The sequence below is a fragment of the Trachypithecus francoisi genome, unplaced genomic scaffold, assembly GCF_009764315.1.
Source record: "Trachypithecus francoisi isolate TF-2019V2 unplaced genomic scaffold, Tfra_2.0 Lachesis_group5, whole genome shotgun sequence".
NCBI classification, from domain to species: Eukaryota; Metazoa; Chordata; class Mammalia; order Primates; family Cercopithecidae; genus Trachypithecus; species Trachypithecus francoisi.
This window is the reverse complement of record NW_022681470.1, coordinates 148,427,633-148,441,398: the sequence shown is the minus strand read 5'-3', so window position 1 is coordinate 148,441,398 and position 13,766 is coordinate 148,427,633. Positions and strand designations below refer to the sequence as shown.

Below are 13,766 nucleotides of genomic sequence, written 5' to 3'. Positions count from 1 at the left end.
TCTCGCTCCGGCCCGGCCAATCGGTGCCCTGGGCCGGCGCGCCCCGCCCTCTCCCGGCGGGGTCTGGGCAGCGGGGGCAGCGGCTGAGGGGGCTATGTGGCGGGGGAGACGGGGCAGGCCCCACCTCCTTTGTCCGCCGTGCCCTCCCATTGGTCCGGGCGGGGGGCCGGGGGCGGACACCGGCGCCGGGCCGGAGCAGCGCGGCTCAGGCTGCGGGAAAGCGGCGCGCGTGCAGCGGAGTGGGTGCGCGGGTCCGCGGGCGAGCTCGAGCGGCCAACCCCGGGCGCGTCAGGGCCATGGACGGCCTGAGCCAGCGCGTGGAGCGCTTCCTGGAGCAAAGGAACCTGGTCACCGACGTGCTGGGGGCGCTGGAGGCCAAGACCGGGCTGGAGAAGCGGTATCTGGCTGCAGGTGAGCCGTCGGCGCTAGCCCGTTTCGCCGACGGGCACACTGAGGCCATGAGCCCGGGGATCGCAGGTCTGACTCCCTCCCCGGCTACGGGGTCCGGTCCTGCTCGTGGAGCGCGCGGGGTGACCGGGACCTCCAGGTCCGCCCGCAACCCCTCCCTTGCCCGCGCCCTGCGACCCTGCTCCCGAGCCACCCCTCGCTAGCTTCCATCCCTGGCCGCCCCCCGCCGCCTCTTTCTGGGCGCTGGGTGCCTGCCATGCCGAAGTCCGGTTCTTCCAGTTGCCCAGTGGCCCCGGAGGGGACAGGATGCCAGTGTCCTGCGCGTTTCGCCGTCCCCCTCCCCCCGTGGACCCTGGCCTGGCTGCAACAGTGGAGATCTTCCCGTTTTTCCGAGGGGAGGCTCCAGGCGGGGAGGGGAACGGACCGTCCCGGGGGGGGGCTGCTCAGGACTCTCCTTTCCTCCTCCTTTCCTGCCATAGCTCACCTTCCCCCGCTCAATGGCTTAGTGCCACGGCGCGTAAATATTTGTTAAGACGGAATTGGGTTGTCTGACAGCTGTGATGTGGGGAGGTTGGACTGGGGCCCACAGAGCGGGAGATCTAGGCACCCCGATTGTGACTCCATTACAGTTCTTCTGGGCCTTTCACCCTTGGTGACGCCGCACCCCTTCCCTTTTCCAAAACTACAGCAAGAGCATGTAGTAAGCGCTCCTTAAATGCCTCTCTCCCCACCTTAAAAATTTTTTTTTTTTTGAGACCAAGTCTTGCCCTGCCGCCCAGGCTGGAGTGCAGTGGCGCAATCTCAGCTCACTGCAACCTCCGCCTCCTGGGTTCAAGCGATTCTCCTGCCTCGGCCTCCTGCGCAGCGGGGATTACAGATGCACGCCACCATGCCCGGCTAATTTTTGTATTTTTAGTAGAGATGGGGTTTCACCATGTTGGCCAGGCTGGTCTCGAACTCCTGGCCTCAGGTGATCCGCCCACCTCAGCCTCCCAAAGTGCTGGAATTACAGGTGTAAGCCACCTTGCCTGGCCTAAAACTTTTTAAAATTAACTTTTTTAAGAGACAGGTCTCACTATGTTACCCAGACTGGTCTCAAACTCCTGAGCTCAAGCGATCCTCCTGCCTCAGCCTCCCAAAGCTCTGGGATTCTAGGTGGGAGCCACTGCTCCCAGCCCCACTGGCTCTGCCTTCTCTTCCAGGAAGCTCTGCAGAATAACTTGAAAGGGCTTGCTCTGGGCCTGGGGTGTTCTGGGTACAGGACAGTGCCACTTTTTTGAGCACCTTCTGCAGGTGGATCCCCGGAGTCCAGTCCCCCCGCCATTTTCCCACCATCTGGGGGTTCCCATGCCAGGCAGCCCCAGAACAGTCTGAAGTCTGTGTCCAGACCCTGGAGGTCCCCAGGTGCCTGGTCTCATGTTCAGAACAGCAGGTGGCATGGGCATGGCCCGGCTGTGTCTGTCCCCGGGAGCAGGTCCCTGGCCTCTGCCCTCCCTTTCCATATCTCTGGGGCCAGTGGGCAGGAATTTAGGTCACAGAGCGCCCAGGAGGCAGGCAGCAGGGAGGGGATGGCTGGGGCACTGTGTCACCAGAGAGGAAACTGAGGCACAGGGAGGCAGGGGCTGCCTCTGCGCCTGTTGTGTCTGAGGCATACAACCCTCCACCCCGCCCACTCCCAGTCCTATCTGCTGCTAATCGTGGGGGCTGGGCCCCCTCCACAGTTCTGATGTCCAAGGTCATCCTCCCGTTGCTGAAGCTGCAGGAACAGGGATTTAGGGGAGGGACGCCCTGGGAGTCACTCCTCCCCACAAGCCAGGCCTGGGGGAAGGTAGCATTCCCTCATCCCCCCTCTCCCACCTCATTTAAATCCACAAATCCCACACCCCTGGGTAACATAAGAAGAAACTCAGAGGAGACAGTGACTGGGAGGCCACACAGCCTCCCAGCTGGGGGACTCCTCCTACCCCTGACCTCGGGTGCTTGTGGATAAAGACTAAAGCAGGTAGGAGGGGCTGGGAGGGACTTGGGCCTCTGCCCTTTGGTCTGGAAGTGGCCTCTATCTCACTCTGCAGATAGCAGCTCCAGGGGAGGAGGAAGAAGGCTGTCCAAGCTCTCTGAAGCATGGGGGTTCCCTGTGTGACCTTGGGCAACACCCACCCACCCAGCCCCAGTTCTGGCTGTTGAATAAGATAATTCAGGGAAAGCACAAAACCTGGCACACAATAGGCGCTTAATAAATGCAGCTGTCGTAGTCATTCTTTTCAGAGCCAGGTTCAGGATTGGGGCTGAGCTGGACACACACACACCTTTTCCTCTGAACACCCTCCTTGCTGGGACCGTGTTATAGTTACCTGAAGGCACTTAATAAATGTGCAGAAGAGCCGGTCACGGTGGCTCACGCCTGGAATCCCAGCACTTTGGGAGACCAAGGCGGGTGGATCACCTGAGGTCAGGAGTTTGAGACCAGCGTGGCCAACATGGTGAAACCCCGTCTCTACTAAAAATACAAAAATCAGGCCGGGCGCGGTGGCTCAAGCCTGTAATCCCAGCACTTTGGGAGGCCGAGACGGGCGGATCACGAGGTCAGGAGATCGAGACCACCCTGGCTAACACGGTGAAACCCCGTCTCTACTAAAAAATACAGAAAACTAGCCGGGCGAGGTGGCGGGCGCCTGTAGTCCCAGCTACTCGGGAGGCTGAGGCAGGAGAATGGCGTAAACCTGGGAGGCGGAGCTTGCAGTGAGCTGAGATCCGGCCACTGCACTCCAGCCTGGGCGACAGAGCGAAACTCCGTCTCAACAAAAAAAAAAAAAAAAAAAAAAAAAAATCAGCTGGGCGTGGTGGCACGCTCAGCTACTCAAGAGGTTGAAGCAGGAGAATCGCTTGAGTCCGGGAGGCGGAGCTTGTAGTGATCTGCGATTGCGCCGCTACACTCCAGCCTGGACGACAGAGCAAGACTCCGTCTCAAAAATAAATAAATGAATAAAGATAAATGTGCAGAAAGGCATTCTGTTAACTTGTTATTATTACTTTTTTTTTTGAGACCAAGTTTCGCTCTTGTTGCCCAGGCTGGAGTGCAATGGCATGTTCTCGGCTCACCGCAACCTCTGCCTCCTGGGTTCAAGCAATTCTCCTGCCTCAACCTCCTGAGTAGCTGGGATTACAGGCATGCGCCACCACTCCCGGCTAATTTTGTATTTTTAGTAGGGATGGGGTTTCTCCATGTTGGTCAAGCTGATCTCGAACTCCTGACCTCAGGCGATCCGCCTACTTCATCCTCCCTCCCAAAGTGCTGGGATTATAGGCATGAACTACTGTGCCCAGCCCTCTCTGTTAACTTGAAACCATAGGAGGCAGGGGCCATTACTACTCCCACTTACCAAGGGGGAAACTGAGGCTCCATGCAGCCACAGCCTTGCTCAGTGCCGGCTGGTGAGTGCACAGCCAAGCAAAGGGCTCTCCTCCACCTGGGGGACCGAAATGCTGGGGTTTGCTGCCTCCAAGACAGGGCGGGTAGTACTGCCCCCCACCCTGCCCCAGGGACACTGGGTGATGTCTAGGGATATCTGTGGTCGTCATGACTGGGGAGCTGATGGCATGGAGAGGGCAGAGGCCAGGGACGCTGCTCAGCACCCTGCAGTGTCCAGGACAGCCACCTCCCCTCCCCGCCTAAAACAACCAAGAAAGACCCAGCCCCGAACATCAGCAGTGCCAAGGCAGAGAAACCCTGAACTAAGATAACAGATGTAACAGTTGCCTTTCTCAGCTCTGGAATCAAGTCTTCATGACAGGCTGGCCTCCCTTGCAGGTTTCTGCCATCCCTTATATTGAAACACCAGCCTCTTTTCCCAGCGCCTCCCACAGGGCCTGGAAAGAGATGGCGATCATTGCAGATTATGCTCATTCTTTTTTTTTGAAAAGGAATCTCACCCAGGCTAGAGTGCACTGGCGCAAGCTCTGCTCACTGCAACCACCGCTTCCTGGGTTCAAGCGATTCTCCCGCCTCAGCCTCTCAAGTAGCTGGGATTACAGGCGCCTGCCACCAAGTCTGGCTAATTTTTGTGTTTTTAGTAGAGATGGGGGTTTCACCATGTTGGCCAGGCTGGTCTCGAACCCCTGACCTCAGGTGGTCTGCCTGCCTGATCCGCCCACCTCGGCCTCCCACAGTGCTGAGATTACAGGTGTGAGCCACCATCTGGCCAGATTACACTTATTCACTCAGCAAACACTTTATTGGACAGCTATTCTGCACCCACTCCCACTGCCCAGTATCAAGCTCCTGCCTGCCCTTGGGGAGCTCTCAACCCCAGTGGGGGACATGGACACATTGACCAGTGACAGGCACAAGGCTCGGGGCCTAGGGGCACGATGGGGGGATGCACAGACACTTCGGGGGCAGTGGACACATCCTAGAGGCATCACTAAGGCTTCTGAGGAGGTGACTAAGGCTTGCAGTCTCTGTCAACTGAAAGGAGGCCTGGGTACCATCATGGGGATTCAGCAGGTCCCTGGCCCTGGCACACCACCATCTCTGGCACACCACCACCTCTCTCCCGCAGGAGCCGTCACTCTGCTAAGCCTGTATCTGCTGTTCGGCTACGGAGCGTCTCTGCTCTGCAATCTCATCGGATTTGTGTACCCCGCATATGCCTCGTGAGTGCACGGCTGGCTGCCCACGTTGGGGGGTCTGGGGGCTCCCGGGCAGCCCCTGACCCTGCTGCACCTCCCTGCAGAATCAAAGCTATCGAGAGCCCAAGCAAGGACGACGACACTGTGTGGCTCACCTACTGGGTGGTGTACGCCCTGTTCGGGCTGGCCGAGTTCTTCAGCGATCTACTCCTGTCCTGGTTCCCTTTCTACTACGTGGGCAAGGTGGGCCCTGCCAGGGCGGGTACAGCCGTGGAGCGCATGGGGCTTGGGGATTCCTGGGAGGTGTTGGGGCCAGGAGGTCTGGAGGAAAGAATACCAGGAGATGGGGGATGTGAGGGGAAGACTCAGTCCCTTCCCTGGGGAAATGGGCCCTGTCCAGGGGCTGATGGTGGAGGGCCCACCCTGAAGGGTGTCTGATGGTGGAGACCCAAGCCTGCTCCAATAGGATGTCTGATGGTGGAGGACTCACCCTAAAGGATGTCTGATGGTAGAGGGCTCACCCTACAGGATGTCTGATAGGTGGAGGGCCCACCCTGAAGGGTATCTGATGGTGGAGGGCCCACCCTAAAGGATGTCTGATGGTGGAGGGCTTACCCTACAGGATGTCTGATGTTGGAGGGCTCACCCTATAGGATGTCTGATGGTGGAGGGCCCACCCTGAAGGGTGTCTGATGGTGGAGACCCAAGCCTGCTCCAATAGGATGTCTGATGGTGGAGGACTCACCCTAAAGGATGTCTGATGGTGGAGGGTCCACCCTACAGGATGTCTGATGGTGGAGGGTCCACCTTACAGGATGTCTGATGGTGGAGGGCTCACCCTGAAGGGTGTCTGATGGCGAAAACCCAGGCCCATCCCAATAGGATGTCTGATGGTGAAGGCCCCCCCCAAAGGGTGTCTGATGGTGGAGACCCAGTTCCTGTCCAGGGTGGGCATCTGGTGGAGTAGTGCAGCCTCTCTCCCCTCCAGGGGCACAGAGCTGGGTGGGGCTGTGTGTAACTCCTGCCCTGCCCTGCAGTGCGCCTTCCTGTTGTTCTGCATGGCTCCCAGGCCCTGGAACGGGGCTCTCATGCTGTATCAGCGCGTCGTGCGCCCGCTGTTCCTAAGGCACCACGGGGCCGTGGACAGAATCGTGAACAACCTCAGCGGGCGAGCCCTGGACGCGGCAGCCGGAATAACCAGGAACGGTGGGTGCTTGCAGGAGCCCGCCTGCCTCTGACCGTCTCCTGGGTCTAGACCTGTCTCCACCTTGCCTCCCTTTCTGACTTTGACCGCCCACTGTCTGGCATCTTGGCCGCCCCCTCTCACTGTCTGCCTCTCTCTCTCACGCTTCCGGGAACCAGTCTTGCAGGCCCTGGCCCGTAGCCGGGCAGGCGTCACCCCAGCGGCTGTGGCCGGGCCCTCCACTCCCCTGGAAGCTGACCGTACGTAACCCGTGGGGAGGTAGGAGCTGTGTGTGCATGCGTTTGAGCGCATGTTTGCTGTTGCACATGTGTTATTGTGCGTGCATGTTTTGTCATGTGCATGAGGGTACATGTGTGTGCAAGGCTCAAGCATGTTTGGTGTTTCCATGTGTGTATGAGTGAGCAAGGGAGTGAGCATGGTTTCTCATGTGTGCATGTGACCACGTGTGCATGCATGTGCGTGTGCGTGCATGCGTGTGCAACCACGTGTGTGCGCACGTGCATGAGTGCGTGCATGTGACGTGTGCATGTGTGCGTGAGTGCATGCGTGTGCGTGCATGCATGTGTGCAACCGTGTGCGTGTGTGCGCACGTGCATGAGTGCATGCATGTGTGATCAGGTGTGCATGTGTGTGCACGTGTGTGAGTGCGTGCATGTGTCCATGTGATGTGTGCATGTATGTGTGAGCGTGTGTGTGTGTGACTGCACATGTGCGTGCTGTGTGCACCCCTCTGTGTATAGGTGACCATGAAAGCGTGCGTGTGGTTGACACTATCTCTGCTGAGGGTGGCTGCCTGGCCCCTCGACTTTCCATGCTCACGTCCGGTAGCCTCAGTTCCACCTGTGAGCAGCTCGGCAGAGCCCAGGCCTGCCTCACCACCCTCCCCCACCTGCCCCTCTCTCTGCAGTCAAGCCAAGCCAGACCCTGCAGCCGAAGGACAAGTGAAGCAGCCCCCCGGGTCTCGAAAGGACCTCCGGGCTGGTGAGGAGGGGGCCGCGCCGGGCTCCCAGGCCTCCACAGAGTCTTCAGCGCATCTCCCGACGGCAGCCCCCGCCAGTCCCTCGGGTCCAGGCAACGCCCTGGGGGTCTCCTTAAATGCCACCTCGGGCAAGTCCCAGTCCCAGTCCTCGGCCACCCCCAGCTCTGAATCCCAGGGCCAGCTGCCCTCCGGCTCTGGCCATGGCAAGGCCCAGGGCCAGCGTCGGGCACGGGGCAGCTCCCAGGGGTCTCGGCAACGCACCCAGCTGCCTGGTACTTCCTCCGGCCCCTCCCAGTCAGCCCTCCCATCCTCGAGGCCCCTGCAGCCACCCAACATCACCTCCAGCCCGGTCTCACCTGTGGTCCAGTCTCCCAGCAGCAGCAACGTCCCCACACAGCCTCCCAGCAAGCCCCCTGGTGAGCCAGAGGACACAGCCCCCAAGACCAGTGGACAGCGCCAGAAGCAATCCTCGAAACAGCCTGCCAGCAGCACCTCAGTGCCCGAGCTGGTCCCCTGCCACTCCGGGACCTCTCTGGAGTACACTTCGGAGTCCACCACTGAGATCACCTGCAGCTGGCCACACCACAGGCCCCCGTGCCTGCAGCACTACTGGTGCCTGAAACACCTGGCCTGCTAGGAGGCTCCAATAAAGCTAACCCGGACCAGACCTGCGCTCCACGTGTCTCGGGGAGGGGCTGCGAGGGCACTGTTCCATTTAATCAGGCACGAATCCCAGCTGTGCCAACCAGCCCCGTAATATAGATGAGGAGACCGAGGCCCAGAGGCTAATTCACCCACTCAAGGTCCACCTGCATGGCCAGGATGGGTGCAAGCCCCGGAAATGCTTGTCCTTAACCACAGTGCTTTCTCCCCTCCGTCCCGAACTAGTTGTCTGGCCCATTTGCATTAGCCTGCTTCTCTTAAAACTCCCCCAGGTGGGCGCAGTGGCTCATGCCTATAATCCCAGCACTTTGGGAGGCTGGGGCGGGTGGATCACCCGAGATAAGGAGTTCAAGACCAGCCTGGGCAAAATGGTGAAACCCTGTCTCTACTAAAAAATACAAAAATTAGCCAGGCATGGTGGTGGGCGCCTATAATCCTAGCTACCCTGGAGGCTAAGGCATGAGAATTGCTTGAACCCAGGAGGCAGAAGGAGTTGCAGTCAGCTGAGATCGTGCCACTGCACTCCATCCTGGGCAACAAGAGCAAAACTGGCTCAAAAAAAAAAAAAAAAGTTAGCAGGATAAACCACAAACCCTGATATTATATAACTCAGTTATTCTCAACCCAGAGCAGTTTTGTGCCCAGGCCTCTGGGTCTTGTCTGGAGACACTTTTTTTTTTTTTTTTTTTGGAGACGGAGTCTCGCTCTGTCGCCCAGGCTGGAGTGCAGTGGCCGGATCTCAGCTCACTGCAAGCTCCGCCTCCCGGGTTTACGCCATTCTCCTGCCTCAGCCTCCCGAGGAGCTGGGACTACAGGCGCCCACCACCTCGCCCGGCTAGTTTTTTGTATTTTTTTTTTTAATAGAGATGGGGTTTCACCGTGTTAGCCAGGATGGTCTCGATCTCCTGACCTTGTGATCCGCCCGTCTCGGCCTCCCAAAGTGCTGGGATTACAGGCTTGAGCCACCGCGCCCGGCCTTTTTTTTTTTTTTTTTATGAGACAGGTTCTGGCTTTGTTGCCCAGGCTGGAGGGCAGTGATTTAATCATGGCTCACTGCATCCTCAGCCTCCTCAACTCAAGAATTCCTCCCCTCTTGGTCTCCTGTGTAGCTGGGACTACAGGCACGCACCACCATGCCTGGCCATGATCACTGCACTCCAGCCTAGGCAACGGAGCAAGACCTTGTCTCCAAAAGAAAAAAAAAAAAGAGTGGTCAGCTGGGCGTGGTGGCTCACACCTGTAATCCCAGCACCTTGGGAGGCCAAAGCAGGCGAATGACCCGAGGTCGGGAATTCGAGACCAGCCTGGCCAACATGGTGAAACACTGTCTCTACTTATAAATACAGTAATTAGCCAGGCATGATGGCACATGCCTGGGGTCCCAGCTACTTGGGAGGCTGAGGCAAGAGAATCACTTGAGCCTGGGAGGCAGAGGTTGCAGTGAGTGGAGATCGTGCCATTGCACTCCAGCCTGGGTGACAGAGTGAGACTCCATTTCAAGAAAAAAATAAACAAAAAGGCTGGGTGGGTGGCTCACGCCTGTAATCCCAGCACTTTGGGAAGCCGAGGTGGGCGGATCATGACGTCAGGAGATCGAGACCATCTTGGCCAACATGGTGAAACCCTGTCTCTACTAAAATACAAAAAATTAGCCAGGTGTGGTGGTGCATGCCTGTAATCCCAGCTACTTGGGAGGCTGAGGCAGGGGAATTGCTTGAACCCGGGAGGTGGAGGTTGCCGTGAGCCAAGATAGCATTATTGTACTCCAGCCTGGCAACAGAGCAAGACACTTTCTCAAAAAAAAAAAAAAAAAAAAAGAGTGTTCCAGGCAGAGGGCACAGCCTGTGGAAAGGCCTTGAGGCAGGACCATGCTGGTGAGTAGGAGGCACAGAAGGGAGGCTCCTGTGCCTGGAGCAGAGAAGGGGAGGGCAGGGAGGAGGGAGGTCAGGGAGGACAGAGGTCAGGGAGGACAGAGGGCAAGGAGGAGGGAGGGCAGGAAGGAGGCAAAAGGGGAGTTTTCGGGGCTGCACCACACAGGCACTGAGAGGGCATGGGGGCGCTTTCTCTTTATTTTTTGAGACGGAGTTTCACTCTTGTTGCCCAGGCTGGAGTGCAATGACATGATCTTGGCTCACTGCAACCTCTGCTTCCTGGGTTCAAGCGATTCTCCTGCCTCAGCCTCCTGAGTAGCTCGGATTACAGGCACCTGCCACCACTCCCGGCCCGGGGCTTTGTCTTTTACTCAGGGTGCAGGATTTATCAGAGCAAAGAGCAAAGGTAATCATTAATCACCCCCCACCCTGTGTCGGTGACCACACGGGGATGGCAGACCAGGCTGTCGGGATCTGCCGATCACTGGCCTGGCTGCTTTGAAGAATGTGGTCTGGTCATGGCCGCGAGGGAGGAGAGAGGGTGCCAAGCTCGCTCTGCACCTGGCATGGTCCCTCACTATCTTTTTCTTTTTCTTTTTTTTTTTTTTGAGAAGGAGTCTCGCTCTGTTGCCCAGGCTGGAGTGCAGTGGTGCGATCTCTGCTCACTGCAAGCTCTGCCTCCCGGGTTCACACCATTCTCCTATTCTCCTGCCTCAGCCTCCTGAGTAGCTGGGACTACAGGCACCTGCCACCACGCCCGGCTAATTTTTTGTATTTTTAGTACAGACGGGGTTTCACCATGTTAGCCATAATGGTCTTGATCTCCTGACCTCAAGTGACCCACCCGCCTCGGCCTCCCAAAGTGCTGGGATTACAGGCATGAGCCACCATGACCGGCCTTTATTTTTTTAAATAGATAGGGGTTTTCACTCTGTGACCCAGGCTGGAGTGCAACAGTGCAACCACAGCTCATTGTAGCCTCGACCTCCTGGGCTGAAGCAATTCTCCTGCCTTAGCTTCGCAAAGTGTTGGGATCATAGGCGTGGGCCACCACAGCTGGCCTAAAATTGTATTTAAACAAATGGAGGCCAGGCGCGGTGGCTCATGCCTGTAATCCCAGCACTTTGGGAGGCTGAAGCGAGCAGATCACCTGAGGTCAGGAGTTAGAGACCAGCCTGGCCAAATGGTGAAACCCTGTCTCTACTAAAAATATAAAATTAGCCAGGTGTGGTGACGGGTGCCTGTAATCCCGGCTATTCGGGAGGCTGAGGCAGGAGAATCACTTGAACCCGGGAGGCGGAGGTTGCAGTGAGCCAAGATTGCGCCATTGCGCTCCAGCCTGGGCAACAAGAGCAAAACTCCGTCTCAAAAAATAAATAAAAATAAATAAAAAGAGGAAAGAGTGGCAGCCGGGTGCAGTGGCTGACACCTGTAATCCAGCGCTTTAGGATGCTGAGACAGGAGATTCGCTTAAGGCCAGGAATTCAAGACTAGTCTTGGCAACATAGAGAGACACCCTCTCTACCAAAAATAAAAGAAAAATCAGCCACACATGGTGGCATGCACCTGTACTCCTAGCTACACTGGAGGCTCAGTCAGGAGGATCACTGGAGCCCGGGAGGTGGAGGCTGCGCTGAGCTATGATGGCATCATTGCAATCCAGCCTGGCAGACACAGTCAGACCCTGGCTCTAAAAATCAAAAATAACAAAGATAACAGAACGTTCACTAGCTGGCTTTAAAGCTAAAGTGCAAATCTAGAGACCATTTATTGCCCATTGTTACGTGGTTCTCACTGGAAACAATGTAGTCATTTTCAAATCACGCTGGGGTCCTCTTGCCCACGTAGGAATGGCGTGCTCCTGGCGGTGGGGACTGTGGGACAGCCTCATGCGTGTTTCTCCCTGGCCTCAGGCACAGCCTGGGGTCCCTGTTGAGGAAACTCTCCAAGTGTCAGCTCCCCTGGCATGTTGGGCAGCCCCCAGGGTGACTGTCTGAGATCCAGGCGCCAGGGCAGTGGCCGAGAGACCTGAAACCTCCATTCCCTGGCACACCCCAAACCACAGCTTGGGAGAGGGGACAGCCTTGCAGACTAATCGGGGAGGGAGAGCAGTGGGGTCCCGGCAGGCACCGACAGTGGCCTCAGGAGCCATTGCTGTCACCAGGAGTCCTGCTAGAGGGGCCCGCGTCCATGGGGAAGCGAGTGCCCACGTGGAAGTGGGCTCAGGGCACCTGGGCTGCAAGCCCCGCGGCGCGCACCGAGTCCCTTCATGTCCCGTTCTGCCGCCAGGGGGCACTGCGGCCCCACGCAGCCCTGCAGTACCCGCGGCCCTTGGCTGGGGAGCTCCTGGGACCCCCGCCGGCAGCGCTTGCCGCAGATGTCAATCACAGAAGGCACCGCATCACTGAAGCGCCGGGCCGGCCCAGGCTCTGCTGGGTCCTTGGTATGCCGTCGGTGTTCAATAAGCACTTGCTGCAGAAATGTCTGAAGGAAGAAAGGGGGCTAGGGAAGGGCTCCAGGAAAGAGGAACTCCCATGTCACAGCTGGGAGGGGTTTCATTCACTGAGGGGGAAACTGAAGCCGGAGGGGCTGCACCTGGCCTGGGGTCACCTGCAAGATCGGGGCCGAGTCCACCGATGTCCTGCACCTCTCGCCGACTCCCTCTGCCTCAGCCGCCTCCTTGCCCTTCATTCTCTCTGGCTGCTCCCTGCCTGGTGGGGGCAGCTTGTCTGTGCCCAGTGGTCCGCGGGGACCCACGGACCCCAGGCATCCCAGGCCCCAGAGAGAAATGCAACCCCTGGTCCCACACAGAGCGGTTTGTCCCCGGTGGCAGCGTGAGCCATCCATCAGGAGTGAGAGGCAGAGGGTTGGCACCCCACAGGGGAGGGTTTACTGAGTGAACTCGTGACACCCCCAGTACACACACAGCCCATGTCGGTCCTCCTGGTTGCAGAAGAACATAGCGGGCTGGCAGCCCACAGACAGCAGCGGTTCTCACCTACCTCCTCAGCTGGGGAGGGGTTCCCAGGGCGGGCCTGAGAAAGTATGTGGCAGCTGGGGGAGGCTCAGGACCTACCAAAGCCCCATTCATTCCCCACCTGCTCCTATCCTCATCTGTTCCCTGCCCTCACCCCACACAGGGTCAGACGTGCAGGGAGGAGGTGAGGCTGAGCCAGGAGGAGGGGTGGGGTGCGTGGGAACATGTGTGTCTACCCATAAGTAAAATGGAGACGGGGTTCTACCAGCGTGTCCCTGAGTCTCTGTGACCGACTGCATGTGACTGGGGTGTTTAAAAAAAAAGTGCTTTGCAGCCATAAAAAAGAATGAGTTCATGTCCTTTACAGGGACATGGACGAAGCTGGAAGCCATCATTCTCAGCAAACTAACACAGGAACAGAAAACCAAATACCGCTTGTTCTCACTCACAAGTGGGAGTTGAACAATGAGAACACATGGACACAGGGAGGGGAACATCACACACTGGGTCCTTTGTGGGGTGGGGGCCAAGGAGAGGGAGAGCATTAGGACAAATACCTAATGCATGTGGGGCTTAAAACCTAGATGACGGGTTGATGGGTGCCACAAACCACCATGGCACATGGATACTAATGTAATAAACCTGCACATTCTGCACATGTATCCCAGAACTTTAAGTAATTTTTTTAAAGTGCTTGTAAAAATTAAAGAGGAATAAAAGGGGGGTGAACAGCCAGTATGATAGTGCATGCCTGAAATTCCAGTGCTTCAGGAGGCTGAGGCAGGAGGATCATTTGAGGCCAGCAGTTGGAGAACAGTGTGGGCAACAGAGCAAGACCCCTGTCTCTACAAAAAATTAAAAGGTAGCTGGGCATAGTGATTCACACCTGTAGTTCCAGCTGCTGTAGAGGCTGAGGTGGGAGGATCGCTTGAGCCCAGGAATTCGAGGCTGCAGTGAGCGATGATTGCACCACTGCACTTCAGCCTAGGTGACAGAACAAGGCTGTGTCTCAAAAAAAAAAAAAAAAAGGAGGGG

The 13,766-nt window shown here is 57.5% G+C and overlaps 1 protein-coding gene and 1 long non-coding RNA gene across 2 annotated transcripts; one reads left to right on the top strand and one right to left on the bottom strand.

The window, feature by feature from the left end:
• Positions 1–34: 34 nt before the first annotated feature.
• Positions 35–7,887, top strand: REEP6 (receptor accessory protein 6). Its single transcript, XM_033197395.1, has 5 exons — positions 35–411; positions 4,968–5,061; positions 5,142–5,280; positions 6,075–6,243; positions 7,149–7,887. The coding sequence occupies exons 1-5, from the start codon at positions 297–299 to the stop codon at positions 7,184–7,186; spliced, it is 555 nt and encodes a 184-aa protein (XP_033053286.1). The 5' UTR covers positions 35–296; the 3' UTR covers positions 7,187–7,887.
• Positions 7,888–11,498: 3,611 nt separating this feature from the next.
• On the bottom strand, positions 11,499–13,138 carry LOC117074990. Its single transcript, XR_004433805.1, has 2 exons — positions 12,365–13,138; positions 11,499–12,238 (listed from the first exon to the last, which is right to left on the bottom strand). It is a non-coding gene; the product is annotated as an uncharacterized LOC117074990 (long non-coding RNA).
• Positions 13,139–13,766: the final 628 nt, after the last annotated feature.